The sequence below is a fragment of the Mixophyes fleayi genome, chromosome 9, assembly GCF_038048845.1.
Source record: "Mixophyes fleayi isolate aMixFle1 chromosome 9, aMixFle1.hap1, whole genome shotgun sequence".
Taxonomy (NCBI): domain Eukaryota; kingdom Metazoa; phylum Chordata; class Amphibia; order Anura; family Limnodynastidae; genus Mixophyes; species Mixophyes fleayi.
In genome coordinates, this window is record NC_134410.1 from 119,829,160 (window position 1) to 119,845,065 (window position 15,906).

At 43.2% G+C, this 15,906-nt stretch overlaps 1 protein-coding gene across 1 annotated transcript; it reads left to right on the top strand.

Annotated features, from left to right (window-relative positions):
- Positions 1 to 3,496: 3,496 nt before the first annotated feature.
- LOC142101123 (bile salt-activated lipase-like) lies at positions 3,497 to 15,616 on the top strand. Its single transcript, XM_075185327.1, has 11 exons — positions 3,497 to 4,851; positions 6,349 to 6,502; positions 6,759 to 6,881; positions 7,374 to 7,571; positions 9,048 to 9,178; positions 10,190 to 10,297; positions 12,397 to 12,514; positions 13,400 to 13,586; positions 13,987 to 14,190; positions 14,787 to 14,984; positions 15,410 to 15,616. The coding sequence occupies exons 1-11, from the start codon at positions 4,786 to 4,788 to the stop codon at positions 15,582 to 15,584; spliced, it is 1,662 nt and encodes a 553-aa protein (XP_075041428.1). The 5' UTR covers positions 3,497 to 4,785; the 3' UTR covers positions 15,585 to 15,616.
- Positions 15,617 to 15,906: the final 290 nt, after the last annotated feature.

The window sequence follows — 15,906 nt, forward strand, 5'->3', positions numbered from 1 at the left end:
TTAGTTGGAAGGAAATGGAGGTGTTGCTCATAGCAACCAATCCGATTCTAGCTATCATTTATCTAGGTCATTCTAGAGAATGATAGCTAGAATCTGATTGGTTGATATGGGCAACACATCTACTTTTCCTTTTTAAAAGGTTTGGTGCATTTACCCCTTGGTGTTTATGAATTATCTAACACGAGTTTGGCTGTTGGGATAACCTTCAAATTTCATACAGCACCAAGTAAAGTAGCTTCACTTCAGCTAAACAAACACACAAAACACAAATGAAATATTCAGAGATAAATGCACTATATGTGGTTTATTTACTACGTAATGAACAATGGAATATTTATTATATAGCAAGGAAAGAAATTAGATTAATAGATTGTGGACCTACAATACTTTAACTTTATCTATGTGGTCATGTATTCTTACTAAGCTTGTATAAACTATCACATATAAGTCACACTTCTTTACACGGATGCATTATAATATACCGGTATACCTTTCCCACCGGCCATATGTTGACTCCTGAGTCCATTATTATTTATCCAAAGCCAAAAATAAAGGCACAAGGTGACATTGGGAACTATCCTGAATTTTTCACAAAATTGGGGTCATTTCATCTATTTCCAAAAGAACTGGTGCATTTTACTATTTGTTAATTTAAATCAATTATTGTATCATGGTATGACGGATGTCATAGTGGTTTAGCAAACAGCTGCAGAGTTACGCTGTCAGCGCCTGATTTAAAGTTGCACGTCAATATAATTGAATATCGTAAGGATGCATCTTGGTTGATGCACTGCGCATGCGTACAACTCATGACTGTGTTTGGAGTTGTATTGTATCTTGTTGCCTCTTGCACTTCGATAAGTGTATCTATGGCGGTAATGTGGAAGACGAAGAGAAAAACCACCTATCCAGAGTCTTCAGAACGGTAAGTGGTTGGCGTCCCTAGCTCCTTCCGGCATTGGCGCCATGGCGAGGATCAAAACATAAGACCTTGGGATCATGGCAGAAGAAGCCAGACTCTGAACCGGAGACAGCAGCAGGCATAAGGCAAACAGCTACTATTTATGGTTACCCCCTGCTGGTGCCAACAGCTTATAGACCAGGTAAGAATTCACGTTTGTCTGTCTTTCTCTCTTGAGGCCTGTGCCCCTTCCCTGATTTTCCCCGTAATTGGTCAGTCCAAGCCTTGTAGATAGTCCCTGGTTTCCTTGCCCATTGTTCCATTAGTCGGGCCCGCATTAAAGGTAAACGTTTGATTCTATTGCATACTTATTGCTTTTCTGCATTGCATTGTGTTTCATTTTGTCTGCATTCCTGTATTGTTCTCTTGGGGGTTGTTTTGTGTCATTGTGCGGTCTTGGTTGTAGAGTGGAGGTTAGATAAGATACTACACCTAGCTTGTATAGTTTAGTTGCGCACATAGCTAGTCACATAGACTGTTGATAGGACCGGCACGCCTGTTTAGCTAGCTCGGGGGGCACATACTATTTCGTAGATATAGCATTGTGGGAGGATTTTGTTATTATTTTCTTCACCCCATACAGGATCTGGTTGGTGAGATATAGAGGAGAACCAGCGGCGGAGCTCCATTATCCGGTGAGTATTGCTCCTCTTGAATGGTTTCTTTCCTTCGCTATGTGCAGGTTCAGGGCCTGGACACTTTACTTATCCCCCACCTTGGCTAGAGTAAAACGTTGTGCTAGCAAACGGGGAGAGGTTCCATTACCTTGTCCCTGCCCAGTGCCCCAGACAATTCCTTCTGGTATTGATTTGGTGGCTCAGTGCTTAGCACTTCTTCCTCACAGCACTGGGGTCATGAGTTCAATTCCCAACCATGGCCTTATCTGTGAGGAGTTTCTATGTCCCCCCCGTGTTTGCGTGGGTTTCCTCCGGGTGCTCTGGTTTCCTCCCACACTCCAAAAACATACTGGTAGGTTAATTGGCTGCTATCAAAATTGACCCTAGTCTCCCTCGCTCTGTCTGTCTGTGTCTGTCTGTGTGTGTCTATATTAGGGAATTTAGACTGTAAGCTCCAATGGGGCAGGAACTGATGTGAATGAGTTCTCTGTACAGTGCTGCGGAATTAGTGGCGCTATATAAATGATGATGATGATGATTGGTTGTTCACCATTGTTTCTCTTCCCCTAGGAGTGGAATTTTGCACCCTGCAGCTGAACGTCTTTTGGTGTGGACCCTCTACCGTGTAAGGTCGCTCCTTGTCTTCACAGCATTGGTTCGTATCGACACCAGGTAGGCCCCTTACATTAACATGCTAGTGTAGTACGGGGGTGCAGGTTAAGAACGCCCCTTTGATATGAGTCCTGTTTATGCTGATCTTGAAATATGTCAGTTACAAGACGGAAATTTTGCACCTCTATGAACTGGGTGCAAGTTTTGGAGTTGATGGGTCTGGTCGTAGATGCATCTTTGCTCATATGTAAACGGGGCATCTATATGTTCAATTCTAAGTCAGGTCCTCTGTCTTCAAAATGTTCATTAACCTTCATGAATCTTCTGATAGTAAGTACACACTTGTTTAGCTGGATTCTTATGGAGTTAGTACTCTCATATTTAATTTAATTGACAATATTGACTGCATTGGTGTAAAGTTTTCACAGGAGGTAAATTGTCTTCACTTCCCTAAAGAATTCCAGAATCCCCCCCCCTTGGGAGATACCATTTATGCGCTTTGGCCTCTAGATTTCCTGCTACCAGCAGATTGATTGTTGGTTTTTCTGCATTTTGCCCTGATTAGCCGGTTTTTCAGAGAAGTGGGCAGTGTCTTTGTACACAGCGCAAATGGACAGAGTGGGTCAGGCTAGTTCAGGAGATTGATTTTCTAAATATATGTAATAATGCACATTGAAAGCAGATGATTCTATATCGAGACTGTAACATGTGTTACGTCCCATGGTATGGTAGGTGGAAACAGAGCAGGTGAACAATTCAGGATACTCAGCTGTGAACAGCAATGAACCTTCGTCCCTCGATAACATATCTGTGTTTGTTGTGAAAATATATTAACTGTTGTTTGTTACTATATATATATATTTTATGTATGTATATTACATAATGTATGTTTGTGTGTATGTACATAAAGAGAGGGAGAGAAGCACTCTTAAAATACTAAGACCTTAGTAAGCATTATAGGAAACAATTTATGTATAGACTATAACATTGCTGCTTAGAATTGTATTTGTAATTACACGGAAGCTTTTAGCGCACATTTTGATCAAACTGTCGACAGCCGGTGCCACTTGGCCAAGAACAACTCACCCACTGTGAGTGTCGACTGCACACCGATCCTGTGGCCCTTGGGGCCCTCCACAAGAGGCCTGCATTGTATATCTCTGCTGTGTTTGGGTCAAATATTTCACCCAGTCCCTCTTGGGCAAAGGATGGAATTATCTGAAACACCTGCAGGTTACCCTCAATCTCCCCAACACGGTCCTCAATCTTGGGCATGAACCTCCGGTACAAAAAGATGCTGCAAAGGGCGGTGAGATCCGTGAGGTCCTGGCAGGTCCAGCTGCTTAGGTGTCTCCTTTGGCAAAGTCCCAGCTTGGGTAGAATTTGACGGCCTTGATTTGGGGCTTTGGCATTTAATGGGCCGTCATCTGTAAATGCTCAGTGCTGTAAAGGGGCTAAAGAGTAGTATAGAAGTATTGTGACATAATCGGGACACTCCAATTGCCATCACCACTGTTTGAACCGCCTCTTCACGGCTGCTTTGTATACCAGGTCTCCGGTAAGCTAATTTGGCTTCCTCACATCGGGAACATAGCGGCGGTGGAATGGCAGCATTTATACATTGTTCTCCCAGCTGTCTGGAGCTACCGAGCACCGTGGCGGCTTTGCCTTGGCGGCCGAAATGTTGGTAGCTATGTCGCCGTACCCAACAGAGCTGCGATGAACAGGTGCCAAGCAGGAGTTTTATGGGAAGAGGAGAAGGGTAAGGGGTTGGCATAGTGTTACTGAAGTGCTAGGGACTCCCCCGGTGCGACATGACGACACCTCTTTTCTGTGCCAAAACTATACCTCAATTCCAGGATTACAAAGGTATGCCAGTGTACAAAGCACAGTGGCACTGTGCAGTTATCTGTACAACAAACAAACAAAACAGGCACGTTGGCAATGAAAGAACCCAGTGACACATATGAAGAATGAAAGAATATTATATAGACGCTGATCTTGGGGCACCTTTATTTGCACCTACTTGTCTGCCTTTCACACACAAGAGCACACGGCCACTTCCCGGGCTTTGGAGTTCCCCCATCAAAATCAATCTGTGCCAAACATTGCGAGTTTGAGAAACCACCTTAATATACACATGGTGGAAATCCTGAAACCTCAAAGTCCCACCTACTTCCACTTTATTGCCCTCTACTTTCAGTTCTCCTAACAGACTGCTCAGTTTACTTTCATTCACGTCTTAGATTCACCACGAGAGTCACAATCGGCAATTTTGATTTGTTCCTGAAAATCTCTTTTTTTTTTTTATTACATTGCGTCTAGAATTCCGCTTTGTGTTTACTTTTGTTGTACTGTAATAAGTGTGTCTTGTCATTGTGTTGCTTTGCAGGCGAGGGGGTTACAGGTAAATAGTATTTATAAGCCGGCCTGGCCCTCGAAGGTGATAAGCTGTGTGCGCAGCTGTACAAGCTCACACGGCCTCAGCCCAGCCTGACAGGGCGGTCCAGCCATGGGATAGAGGGATAGGGGGACAGGTGTGCATGTGTATATAAGGGTGGGAGGAAGACCCCCCTTTGAGATTGGATCCAAAAAATGTCTCACTGGATAGCTCTCGCCTTGGCCTTCGCCGGCCTCCTGGCGGCTGCCCAGGCTGCAAAGGTAAGAGGGATGGATATAGACCTTGTATTCATCACATAACGGCTGCAGGCCAAGTGCTTTATACAGGTCAGAGAGATCCGAGGTGAGTTCTGTAATATCTTCCAGTAGGGTAGGGGGGGGGGCGTTAATACCTATAACACACAGGTTTTCCTGATAAACACTGAAGTGGTGACCTAAAATCTCACTGGTTTATTTATTTATATAGATTTTATTTCCAGGAGTTTGTACAATTAGGGGTCTATGCATCAAATAGAGAAATGCCCTAAATATGGCATAAATAAAGTTGTTCGACTTTTATTTATGGCTTCTCTCTATTTATTAAAGCCCATCACTGCCCTCCTATCGCTATCACGGTCTGAGTATGGCCAGAGCTGGGGGCTAGTGCCAGAAAAAAAGTAATTTCTTAGTAAAAAAATAAGGTATTTTTTTCTTTCTTTTCTTTTAAAAAAAAACAAACAAAAAAACCCCCAACTTTATATATATATATATATATATATATATATATATATATATATATATATATGTATATATATATATATATATATATATATATATATATATATATATATATATATATAGTATATATGTGTGTGTGTGTATATCTATATATAGATATTTTTTAAACAAATCTTGGACTGTTGGCTCCAGTGTGCATATGCGAGCCGGCCATATATAATAATCGGCTTTAGACTTCAGCGATTCCTGAAGCAAAAATGCTTAAACAAGTTGTCCATCAGACTAGATCAGTGTTTGCTAACCTGTGACACTCCAGGTGTTGTGAAACTACAAGTCCCAGCATGCTTTGCCAATATATAGCAACTTATTGCTTAAAGGGTATGCTGGGACTTGTAGTTTCACAACACCTGGAGTGTCACAGGTTAGCCAACACTGGACTAGATATTATATCGTAAGCAAATTGGTGGTTTCCTGCTGTCTTTTGGTTAAAGTAAAAGTTGTATTAAAGTTGTTTTTAAAACATTGTCTTGTCAGCTGCAGAATCCGGCAGACTTATATCAAGTGAGTTTAAAAAGATTCTTTTTTGGGTATTCACATCTCCACTTCCTTCCTTGCAGAGGAGATAATCACTTTAATGCTGTTTTTCCTCCGTAAGCACTCGTACACAAGAGCGGATTAAAGTGTTTAACTAATGTACACAAAGCTTATAAACACGCTTTGGGGTATATTTACTAAACTGCGGGTTTGAAAAAGTGGAGACGTTGCCTATAGCAACCAATCAGATTCTAGTTGTCATTTATTTAGTGCATTCTACAAAATGACAGCTGGAATCTGATTGGTTGCTATAGGCAACATCTCCACTTTTTCAAACCCGCAGTTTAGTAAATATACCCCTTTGGTGCTGATAGTCCAAACATTGGACCTGAAAACGCTTCCTCCACCAGCGTCCACTTTGCTTTCCGCAGTGTCTGCAGCGTTAACGTTAAGCAAGGGGGGGAGATTTTATATTCACTTATAGCCGCTGTGACCTTTCTCTTGCAGCTGGGAGTTGTGTACACCGAAGGAGGGTTTGTAGAGGGAAAGAACAAGCAGATCGGCCTCATTAATCCAAGTTACATTGATACCTTCAAGGGGATTCCCTTCGCCGCTCAACCCGGTATTCTGCAAAAAGCGGAACGACATCCAGGATGGTCAGGTGCGTCGTTCAGAGAATAAAGTTAAAGAATGTGGTTTTATTACGGAGCAAATTGCACAAACAGCGTTTTACATCTCATCAATTGTCAGTTTCTAGTTTCCTGTATTTAATGTCTTTAAAAAACTTTATTAACAAAACTACAAAATGCACACAGTACAGTGGTAACAATAAGTATTTTGAAAAGAAAAAAAAAACCACGACTCTAAGACTCGTTCTTCCCTCTGCACACTTTTTATTTCCTGATACTTTTCTCTAGGTACCCTGAAGGCCACGGACTTTAAGCCACGTTGTTTGCAAGTCACCTTATCGCAAAACGATGTACGCGGAGAACTTGACTGCCTTTACTTGAACATCTGGGTTCCTCATAGTGGTAGATCTGGTCAGTAGATTGTGTGCACTGATTAATATCTTAGCGCTGCAATGTTAAAGGGACATTAAGGGGCTCTCTGACACTTGTCTCGTCCTCCTTACCACTAATGTCCGGTCACGTTGCCTGCAGACTAACCCCTGTGGGTTCTTGTGATTAGGGATCCCTCTGTCACAATGTACACAGGACAGTCCCAGTTTCAGGAAAGTGCCGACACCAGTGTGTCCATCAATACAGGGGTCTTTTTAGGGGAGGTCAGGGACCTGGGGGCAGCTAGCTGTTCATAAGCACTAAACACGCCTCATCTTTACACGCCATATTTTTGTCCACATGCCCCCAGGGTCGGAACACTACATCCACGGGCCCCTAGCATTAGAGGGGGGTCCAGCGATACTTTGATGAACTGCTACATGAAGTTTGAGAAATGATTGTATTATAAATTCATGTTAATGTGCTTATAGTGTGCCTATTACACAGTGTAACATAGCGCTCTCCTGTGTGCAGTCTCCACAAACCTGCCAGTCATGGTGTGGATCTACGGCGGAGCCTTCCTGTTTGGCGGGGCTCAAGGAGCCAATTTCTTGGACAATTATCTGTACGATGGAGAAGAGTTGGCTCTCCGTGGCAACGTCATTGTGGTGACCTTCAACTACCGATTGGGACCATTGGGATTCCTTAGTACCGGAGACGCCAATGCCCCTGGTGAGACATGACCTAAAATCCACTTGTACACCTTCCCTGTGTGGTTCATAGTCTACAGAATTTTGTTTTAATTTAAATGCTGAAATTAGTAAGTAAATTAGAACTGATTGACTATCTTGTAATTGATATGCCCTAAGCAGTTTCAAACACAGGGACAAGTGATGGAAAGTGAATATTTCATATTCTGTGCTTTGCTGTTTCAGCTTTTTGACTCCTTATCAGCACCACATAGTCTTTGTTATGTAAAGGGAAGTGAATATGTCATTTTCTGTGTAAGAAAGCAGCAGCGCAGGGTCAGGATAAGCCTCTAGCGTGGGGATTTTTAGTTGTTCTCTCTAAAGAGATGAATCTTTATTATATAACTACGAGGACTGCTTTGCAAGCTATTTCTTTTACAGTGCTCTGTAATGCCGTGAGAACAGGAACTTTAATTATTCTTTGGGTCATTCATTTTTTTAGAGTAATTGCATAAAGTTTGCTCTGGTCTGTGCAGCGCATCTTGTATGAAATTGCTCTGCACATGCCCAGAAAGAGGACGTGTGTGCGTTCTTGCACGTTTTTGTCACTTTACGAGAGGCGGGAGGGGTAGGAAAGGGCGTGCAAACGCAGAGTACACCAAAGATGTGTTCATGCGGCTCATGCAGACCTGCAGAACCGCGCCTTTACGCCCGTTAGACACAGGTGCATTTACTCGCTGATGGCGTCTAACCGTAAACCAGGCACGTTTGTTGATGATGCGGCGACGGACGCTTCTCGAGATGTGTGCGGATTTTCATCAGTCCCGCAGTATCTTAACAGCTTTGAGGTCTAAACTAATAACACTTAGGGGCATATTCAATTGTTGGCGTTACAGCCTAAAGTAACGTGCCCCACGCACTATTACCATCATTACGGTAATAGTGCGCGTAAATACTGTTATTATGGTACTTTTCACGCTGGATTTCAGCTCGCGGCTCAGGGAGCTGCGAGCTGAAATCCGGCTTAGTATTACCGTAATAACGGTAATACTTTTTCCGCGGCGGAAAACGCCAACAATTGAATATACCCCTTAATGACAGCATCGTGGCTTTGTCTCTAAATCATTCAATTGTGAAAGTGTAGGCTGGGCTGATAGTAAATGAAATTCTCTCCCTATATATTTTTTTGTAAATGTACTAGTGCGACCTGTAAACTAATAACATTCAAGGCAACTACAGTGCAAAGGCAAAATCATACACGTGGGTCTCAACAATCCAAAGGCTGAATAGCAATAATGGCACAAAAACGGCAACTAGTGAGCGATAGACAAATGGAGGAGTAACAATTTCTGCTTACGGACAGGTAGACGGATAAGGTAGTAAGACAATGAGGCCGGCTGGATGCTAGGTAGCAGGAGAAGAGGAATTAACGAGGCCATTCTATAATCTAACCGAATCATCAGCACCTGCTTTGAATAATTATGAACTTCAAATATTAAATATTCTACCTGTTAATTAGGAAACTATGGTCTGTGGGATCAGCATATGGCTATCGCTTGGGTGAAGAGGAACATCGCTGCCTTTGGAGGAAACCCAGAAAACGTCACCATTTTTGGGGAGTCAGCTGGGGCCGCCAGCGTCTCTTTGCAGGTAATGAACGTAACCGCCATGATTGGTGATGACAACATGGAGAATGAAAATTACCCACTTTAGAGCTGTGATCAGCACTAGAATCAGGAAAGTGCTTTCTACACCATGCAGTTCAGTGTGCTATCACTAGGGGACATAGGCAGTCACCTAGGGAACCAAAGCATAGGGGACACCTAGAACACAGAATGAGTGACATAATGTTCATTCAGTGCCTTTATTTTCCCCATTGCACCCCCACACGAATCTCTGGCAGCTTCTTGCCCCTGAAGCTGGTGCCTGCTGCTCCTCCCATGTCAGTGATGTGATGGGAGTATGGCTCTGGTTTATGATGTCACATCACAGCGCTGCTCCCAGTCTGACAGAGGCTCCCAAGGTGTGTGGCAGCACCTGAGACTGTGGAGGGAGCCCCCGAAGAAGGGTGGAAGGGGGTGCCCAGGGAGCTTTCACCAGCCCAAACAGGCTTTTGCCATCTTACGACCCCTCACATCTTGTAATTACATAACTTCTAAACAATAGATTGCACCAATATTGGGTTAATAACTAATTAGAATATATTTCAGGTTCTGTTTTAGAGGCTTCAGCTGATTTTTATTTTAGTATCTTGTACATGCCCTTGTGCAGCTTTTACTGAATACATTGCTTTATCACTATGGCTCTTCAAAGAAGTCCAGCCATGCGCTTCTATCATCAGGGAAAGTTGTGTAACTGTGACATCACCAATAACGGCTTTGGGCTGCGCCTCGGACGTTTTGCACTTCATAAATAAGACCCATTGTTGTTGGGTTTTTTTTTTTTGCCCTGGCATACGATATAAAGCTACCCACCGGATACAAAGGTCGGGGCATTAAAAACAAACAACTCTGCTTGAGGTCGTAAACAGATGGCTGAAAAGCGTAGGAGGGTGTTAGAAAGAAGGAACAATGTACTTAGTGAAAGTTGCAGGAGGACATATACAACAAATGAGTCATCAGAATGTTGTGTTCCATGTTGATCCTCCTCTCTGTGTTACAGACACTGTCTCCTTATAATAATGGATTGATCAAACGAGCGATCAGTCAGAGCGGAGTTGGGCTGAGCCCATGGGCGATCCAACAGGACCCTCTCTTCTGGGCTAGACAGGTAAGCGTGTATGAGTCGCCCATCTAAATGATGTTTCCCAATTAATCACACAGACGTTTCATCATAGGTCAATAATGGTGACACTCGTTCATTTAACTTCCTACCTTATCTTCTGCCTCCGTTCCCCTACTCTCCCTCTCTCCCCTGTGTCTCTCTGTCTGTCCACCCCTCCCCTTAGATTGTACGCTCCTCTGATCAGGGCCATCTCTCCTCCTGTTTCCACCACTTCTAACTCTGCTATCCAGCTACTTAGCCCTCCTCCTCGAGGGTCCTCCACCCCACGTCCACTCTCGCTCCCTCATCTCAGGTCTCCCTGTCTTCCGCGCCCTCCTTCTTGTGCCCCGTCGTTTGCGGATCCTCCCTCCCCCTTCCCCGCCCTCTCTAGCTGTGCATTGAGCTTATTGAGTTACTGTTTACTGTACTGTGCTGTCTCCCATTGTATTGTAATTTGTTTGTCCCTGTACGGTGCTGCGGACACCTTGTGGCACCTTATAAATAAAAATTAATAATAATAATAGTGATACACTGGTATGTCTATTGATATAGCCTATTGTAATCCGCTTCATTCAGTCAATTTAATGGTGCCCTGCCCAATGTATGATTCCAGTAAACTAAATGAATAGAAAACCACATGACAACTTGACAGTGATAGATAAGAAACTTCTTTAAAATGCAACGTTCATAGACCAAAGTTCTTGTTCTGTAAGTTCCACTTTCTGAGAAGGAGAAGTCAGGAATTGGGAGTGTGCAAAACTAGATTCCCATCGAGATAAAAATAATGAATAATAAATCACCTTTATTGCATCTTTTCTCTCTAGCACAGTTTTAGGTTGCTGTAATCACAGCTGAGGTCTCACACAATTATTCCCCAGAGCTGACACTCTCCCTGATTAAGTTTGTTGCCCTGTCACTCTATCTGTCCTGCTGTCACTTCAGTCCAGTCTCTCTCCCCTCTCTCTCCCCTCTTTCTTCTCTCTCTCCTCTCTCTCCCCTCTTTCTTCTCTTTCTCCCCTTTCTTCTCTCTCTCCCCTCTCTCTCTCTCCCCTCTCTCTCTCTCCCCTCTCTCCCCTCTCTCTCTCTCCCCTCTCTCTCTCTCTCCCCTCTCTCTCTCTCTCCCCTCTCTCTCTCTCCTCTCTCTCTCCTCTCTCGGGCCCTGAACAAGTAGGTTGGGGATTATGTGTATTTATTTAGCTGTTTTTATGCTCACAACTGTCCCCATTTAGGGGGCAAAGTCCCAATGTGAGAGGACTATCTCACTGTCCCAATCATCAAGACTTTTGTCCCCATTTGGGGACATTTGTGAGAGATGTTTCACTGAATGATATACTGTACATACCAGCGGACGCCCTGGCACGCCCCGTCTAACATGACTGTACGCATGCTGCATTCTGTACAGATCCCTAGTCCATTGTGCAGGGACCACGAGGCCATTCATTAATTACCCAGACAAAAGGCAGTGATAGTGTTTATGAATTTGTATTTTGTTTGCCAAAAGGCAAGCATTTTATAAATTATGATATTTATTAGGATTTCCACACACACACATTAGGAATTGCACATGCTGTATTGTAATGTGATACTTCTGAACACAAAGGGGAATTAATTTTCATTTGTGCTCAATACTTAACCATGATCATGATGCTTTTGCCTCCTATAATGTTCATTTAAGTATCACACATAATATGGTAATGGGAATTACACAGAAAGAGAAGTGGTACTGTTTGCCAATTTGAACAAACTCAAGGACATTCGCAATGTTGTGCACACACGGAATATTAACTAAATCTTCTAAAAAGGAGAAGTGGAGGTGTTGCCCATAGCAACCAATCAGATTCTAGTTATCATTTACCTTGTACACTCTAGAAAATGATAGCTGGAATCTGATTGGTTGCTATGGGCAACACCTCCACTTTTCCTTTTTAGACGTTTTAGTAAATCTACCCCCTACTGTATTTATGTGGGCGGAACAAATATCGTGCAAATTTTCTACACTGTGTCCGCTGCCGTTTATCTCAAATGAGCTTTCTCCATTATTATATAAAGATGCACATACGTTATACTGAAGTATATCTCAATGTTTGGGATTTTATTTGTTACAGATTGGGGCAAAAGTTGGCTGTCCAGTAGACGATACAGCCGCCTTGTCTAACTGCCTGCGCGTTTCAGATCCTCGCGCTGTCACCCTGGCCTTCAAACTGGATCTGGCAAACCTTAAATGTAAGATTGTAGATGGAAAAACAGCAACCGGATAGGGACAGGCAGCAACAAAGAAGGAATTGGATGCAGGAGATGTGATCTAGTTTCACCGTGTTTCATAATTCTCAATAGTCCTGATTTACAGCAGCAGAAAGGGGAAATGGGTGTGGTCTTAGAGTAAAGGGGCGTGGTCATGTCTGACTTGTCGCAAAGTTCCATTCTGGAATGTTGAGGTATGCTGATTATACTCTATCCCTCAGTTATGGTGCAAACCGATTGGATACGTCTGTAGCAACCAATCGGCTTTCATCAGTGAACAGACAAGGACACATCATTCCAGAAAGCTGGCCCTACCTCTATATGTACATTGGAGCATTACAATCCCACTCATATCACCCTTACTGAATGCCATAATACTGTTTAGCATTTTAACTACTCCTTTCCAACAAATATTTACGGACAGAAACCAGAGGAATGGAGATTGCAGAAATCATAGGGATGTTCTTGTAGACTTTGTTACTATGTTTATTTTTATTGAGGGACAGCCGTTACACGATGACTTAGCTGAGTGGAATAATGAACTGTAGATTCCCACAGAGCAGCTCCACCTAGTGGGCAATTTATAAGGAAGAAACACTATGGCACTGGTTTAATATGGTGTAATGTGCGCAGGTGTGCTTGAACCCATCTGGGGTTTGCTTTCACTTACTAGAAAAATGCCATCTGCATTCTGATTATTTGTTATAGGATTACTTCCGATTTGTTTACATATAATCAGGCAGTAACACTATCTCAGACACTGACAAGAAGCAGGAATGGGAGTAACGATTTTAGACGAGCGGTCAGTGTGTTTGGAGATCTCTCAGTGACATGTGGCCATAACCGATCCTCTTTCCTGTACGACAGATCCTGTGGTCCATTACCTGGCTTTCTCTGCAGTCGTAGATGGAGATTTTATCCCTGACGAACCAGCTAATTTATTCCACAATGCAGCCGACATAGATTATCTAGTTGGAGTGAACAACATGGACGGGCACCTGTTTGCCGGCATGGATATAAGCTCCATTAATGCTCCTCTACAGAAAATTACTGCGTAAGTAGATTTCAGAGCCAGACTAGAAATCAGTGGAAGCCGTTAACCTTGGCCGTGACTGCCGAAAAAAAAACTAGAGGCCAAATTCACAAACACGGGGCCTATTTGACATTAAAATCCAGAATGGTGCTTATTTTGGCAATAAAACCAGTTATCGACACAAGTTCTTTAGCTATTTTAGACTCATGAATTCGGGGCGTTCTCCTGGAGGAGCAGGAAACCTTCCCACTTTACTAGTGCAGTGGGCGGAGGCAGGGCTTTTATCAGTGCAACTCCGCCCCTGCAGTACCTGCCTCCCTCCACTATCCAATATATCAAAATTTTTCAAGGTGGTATCATTTTTAGCGCTGTTATAGAAGCCAACTAGTATTGTAGGTTTAGTGTCTATGGTTTCTTGCAGAGCCGAGGTCCAGAAACTGGTGCAAGAGCTGACTCTGGCCAAAGGTGCGTTAGGAATGGACATGGTGTACGACCTTTACACTTCAAACTGGGGGCCCAACCCTGAACAGGAGCTCATGAAGAAGACCGTCATTGACGCAGAGACGGATTACATCTTCCTGGTGCCCACTCAGGAAGCGCTCGCCCGTCATTATTCACAAGCCAGGTAAGTGATATGAAGATAAATGTCAAAGTAATAACTGGGTCAATGTTAGTTTACTAAGCAGAAGACCTTAATGTACAGTTTCCGAGCTTAGAAAATGTTTTGTTGCACTTCACGGGTATCATTTGCTAGTATGTAGTTCTGATCAAGGGGAAGATTTAGCAAACCTTCCAAAAAGGAAAGGTGGAAGTGCATAGCAGCCAATCAGATTCTAACTATAATTTATCTTGTACATTCTAAACTGTGTTAGCAACCAATCAGATTCTAGCTCTGGGCAACACCTCTTTTCCTTTTTACAAGGTTTGCTAAATCTAGGGGAAGATTCAATTGTTGGCAATGGGACAATCTCCGGCACTAGGTATCTGGTGGACGTTCCGGAGACACCTCATGGCAAGTTGAATCCACCCACAATGGAAAATATAAATATTGTTATTTTGGAAGACTATAAATAGTTTGGAATATCAAATGTAAACCTGCCTGACATAACTGGGAGGCCGCCCAAACACACAATGTCATGCTCTGCAGAACAGGACACTTGGCTCTCTACATGTTCAGTAATCTCAGTAAGTGATTCCAGATTCGCCCCATGTCATTCGCAGGTCTGGAAAGACGTACAGCTACCTGTTCTCTCATCCGTCTCGTATGCCCTTATACCCCAGCTGGGTGGGCGCTGATCACGCCGATGACCTGCAGTATATCTTTGGAAAACCATTCTTAAACTTAGCCGCATTCAGACCCCAGGACAGGAATGTGTCTGGGGCAATGATTGCCTACTGGACCAACTTTGCGGCAACTGGGTAAGTAGCTGATTTTATTCACAGGCCTGATCCATTGTACGGCGATGACTAATTTAGGTCTTGGAAATAATACGTTTAGGCTGAGCAGGGGACTTGGTACTGTCAAACATTGAGGGCATCATTAGGGGGATTGAGACAAAGGTTTGCACACTTGTTATAATTTTCAAGAAATTAGGATGATATTCTGCTGCTAACCTCAAAAATGTATTTTTGTTTGGCTGGGCCTAGTACAGAGGGATGTATAAGCTAGATGACATGTAATTAGCAATTCTATTTCTTGCCCAATCAGTAAGGCCGCATTCCTCAAGCTATTAGTAACGCTTTGTATTGTGAGGTAATTTTTACACATCACATAAACGAGTGTTATGGTGAAGATCCAGCCTTGTCCAAGATATACTTGTAATGTGTTCTGTTTCTTTACACAGTGATCCCAATCAGGGGCCATCTAAAGTCCCCACCTCTTGGCTTCCCTACGACACTCAGTATGGACAATACCTGGAAATCAATAACAGCATCACCTACAACTCCATGAAACAGGGGCTGCGCTCACCTTATGTGCGCTTCTGGGTCCAAACTTACCGTAATCTGCCCAACTTGTAAACAATGTACTTTAGTGACCAATAAAATAAGATAACGGATATCGGTGTTCTATTTTTGGTGTGTGCCTGTTGCCAAAGCAGCCATTTTGTTGGCTACCAGCTAGTGACCTCACTGAAACATAATGTATGCACATACATACTGGAAGCAGCCATTTTATGGCGTGTAGCAATATTTATGAGCATGCAGCCTATAGATTCACTAGGAACTAGCACGTTGGAAGGCTGCATCACCATGGATATTACTTCAGGCCACAAAATGGCTGCTTCCATTGTGTTTAGGGGACAGGATGACTATTTTTAAACAAGTGGAGTCGTTGCATTAG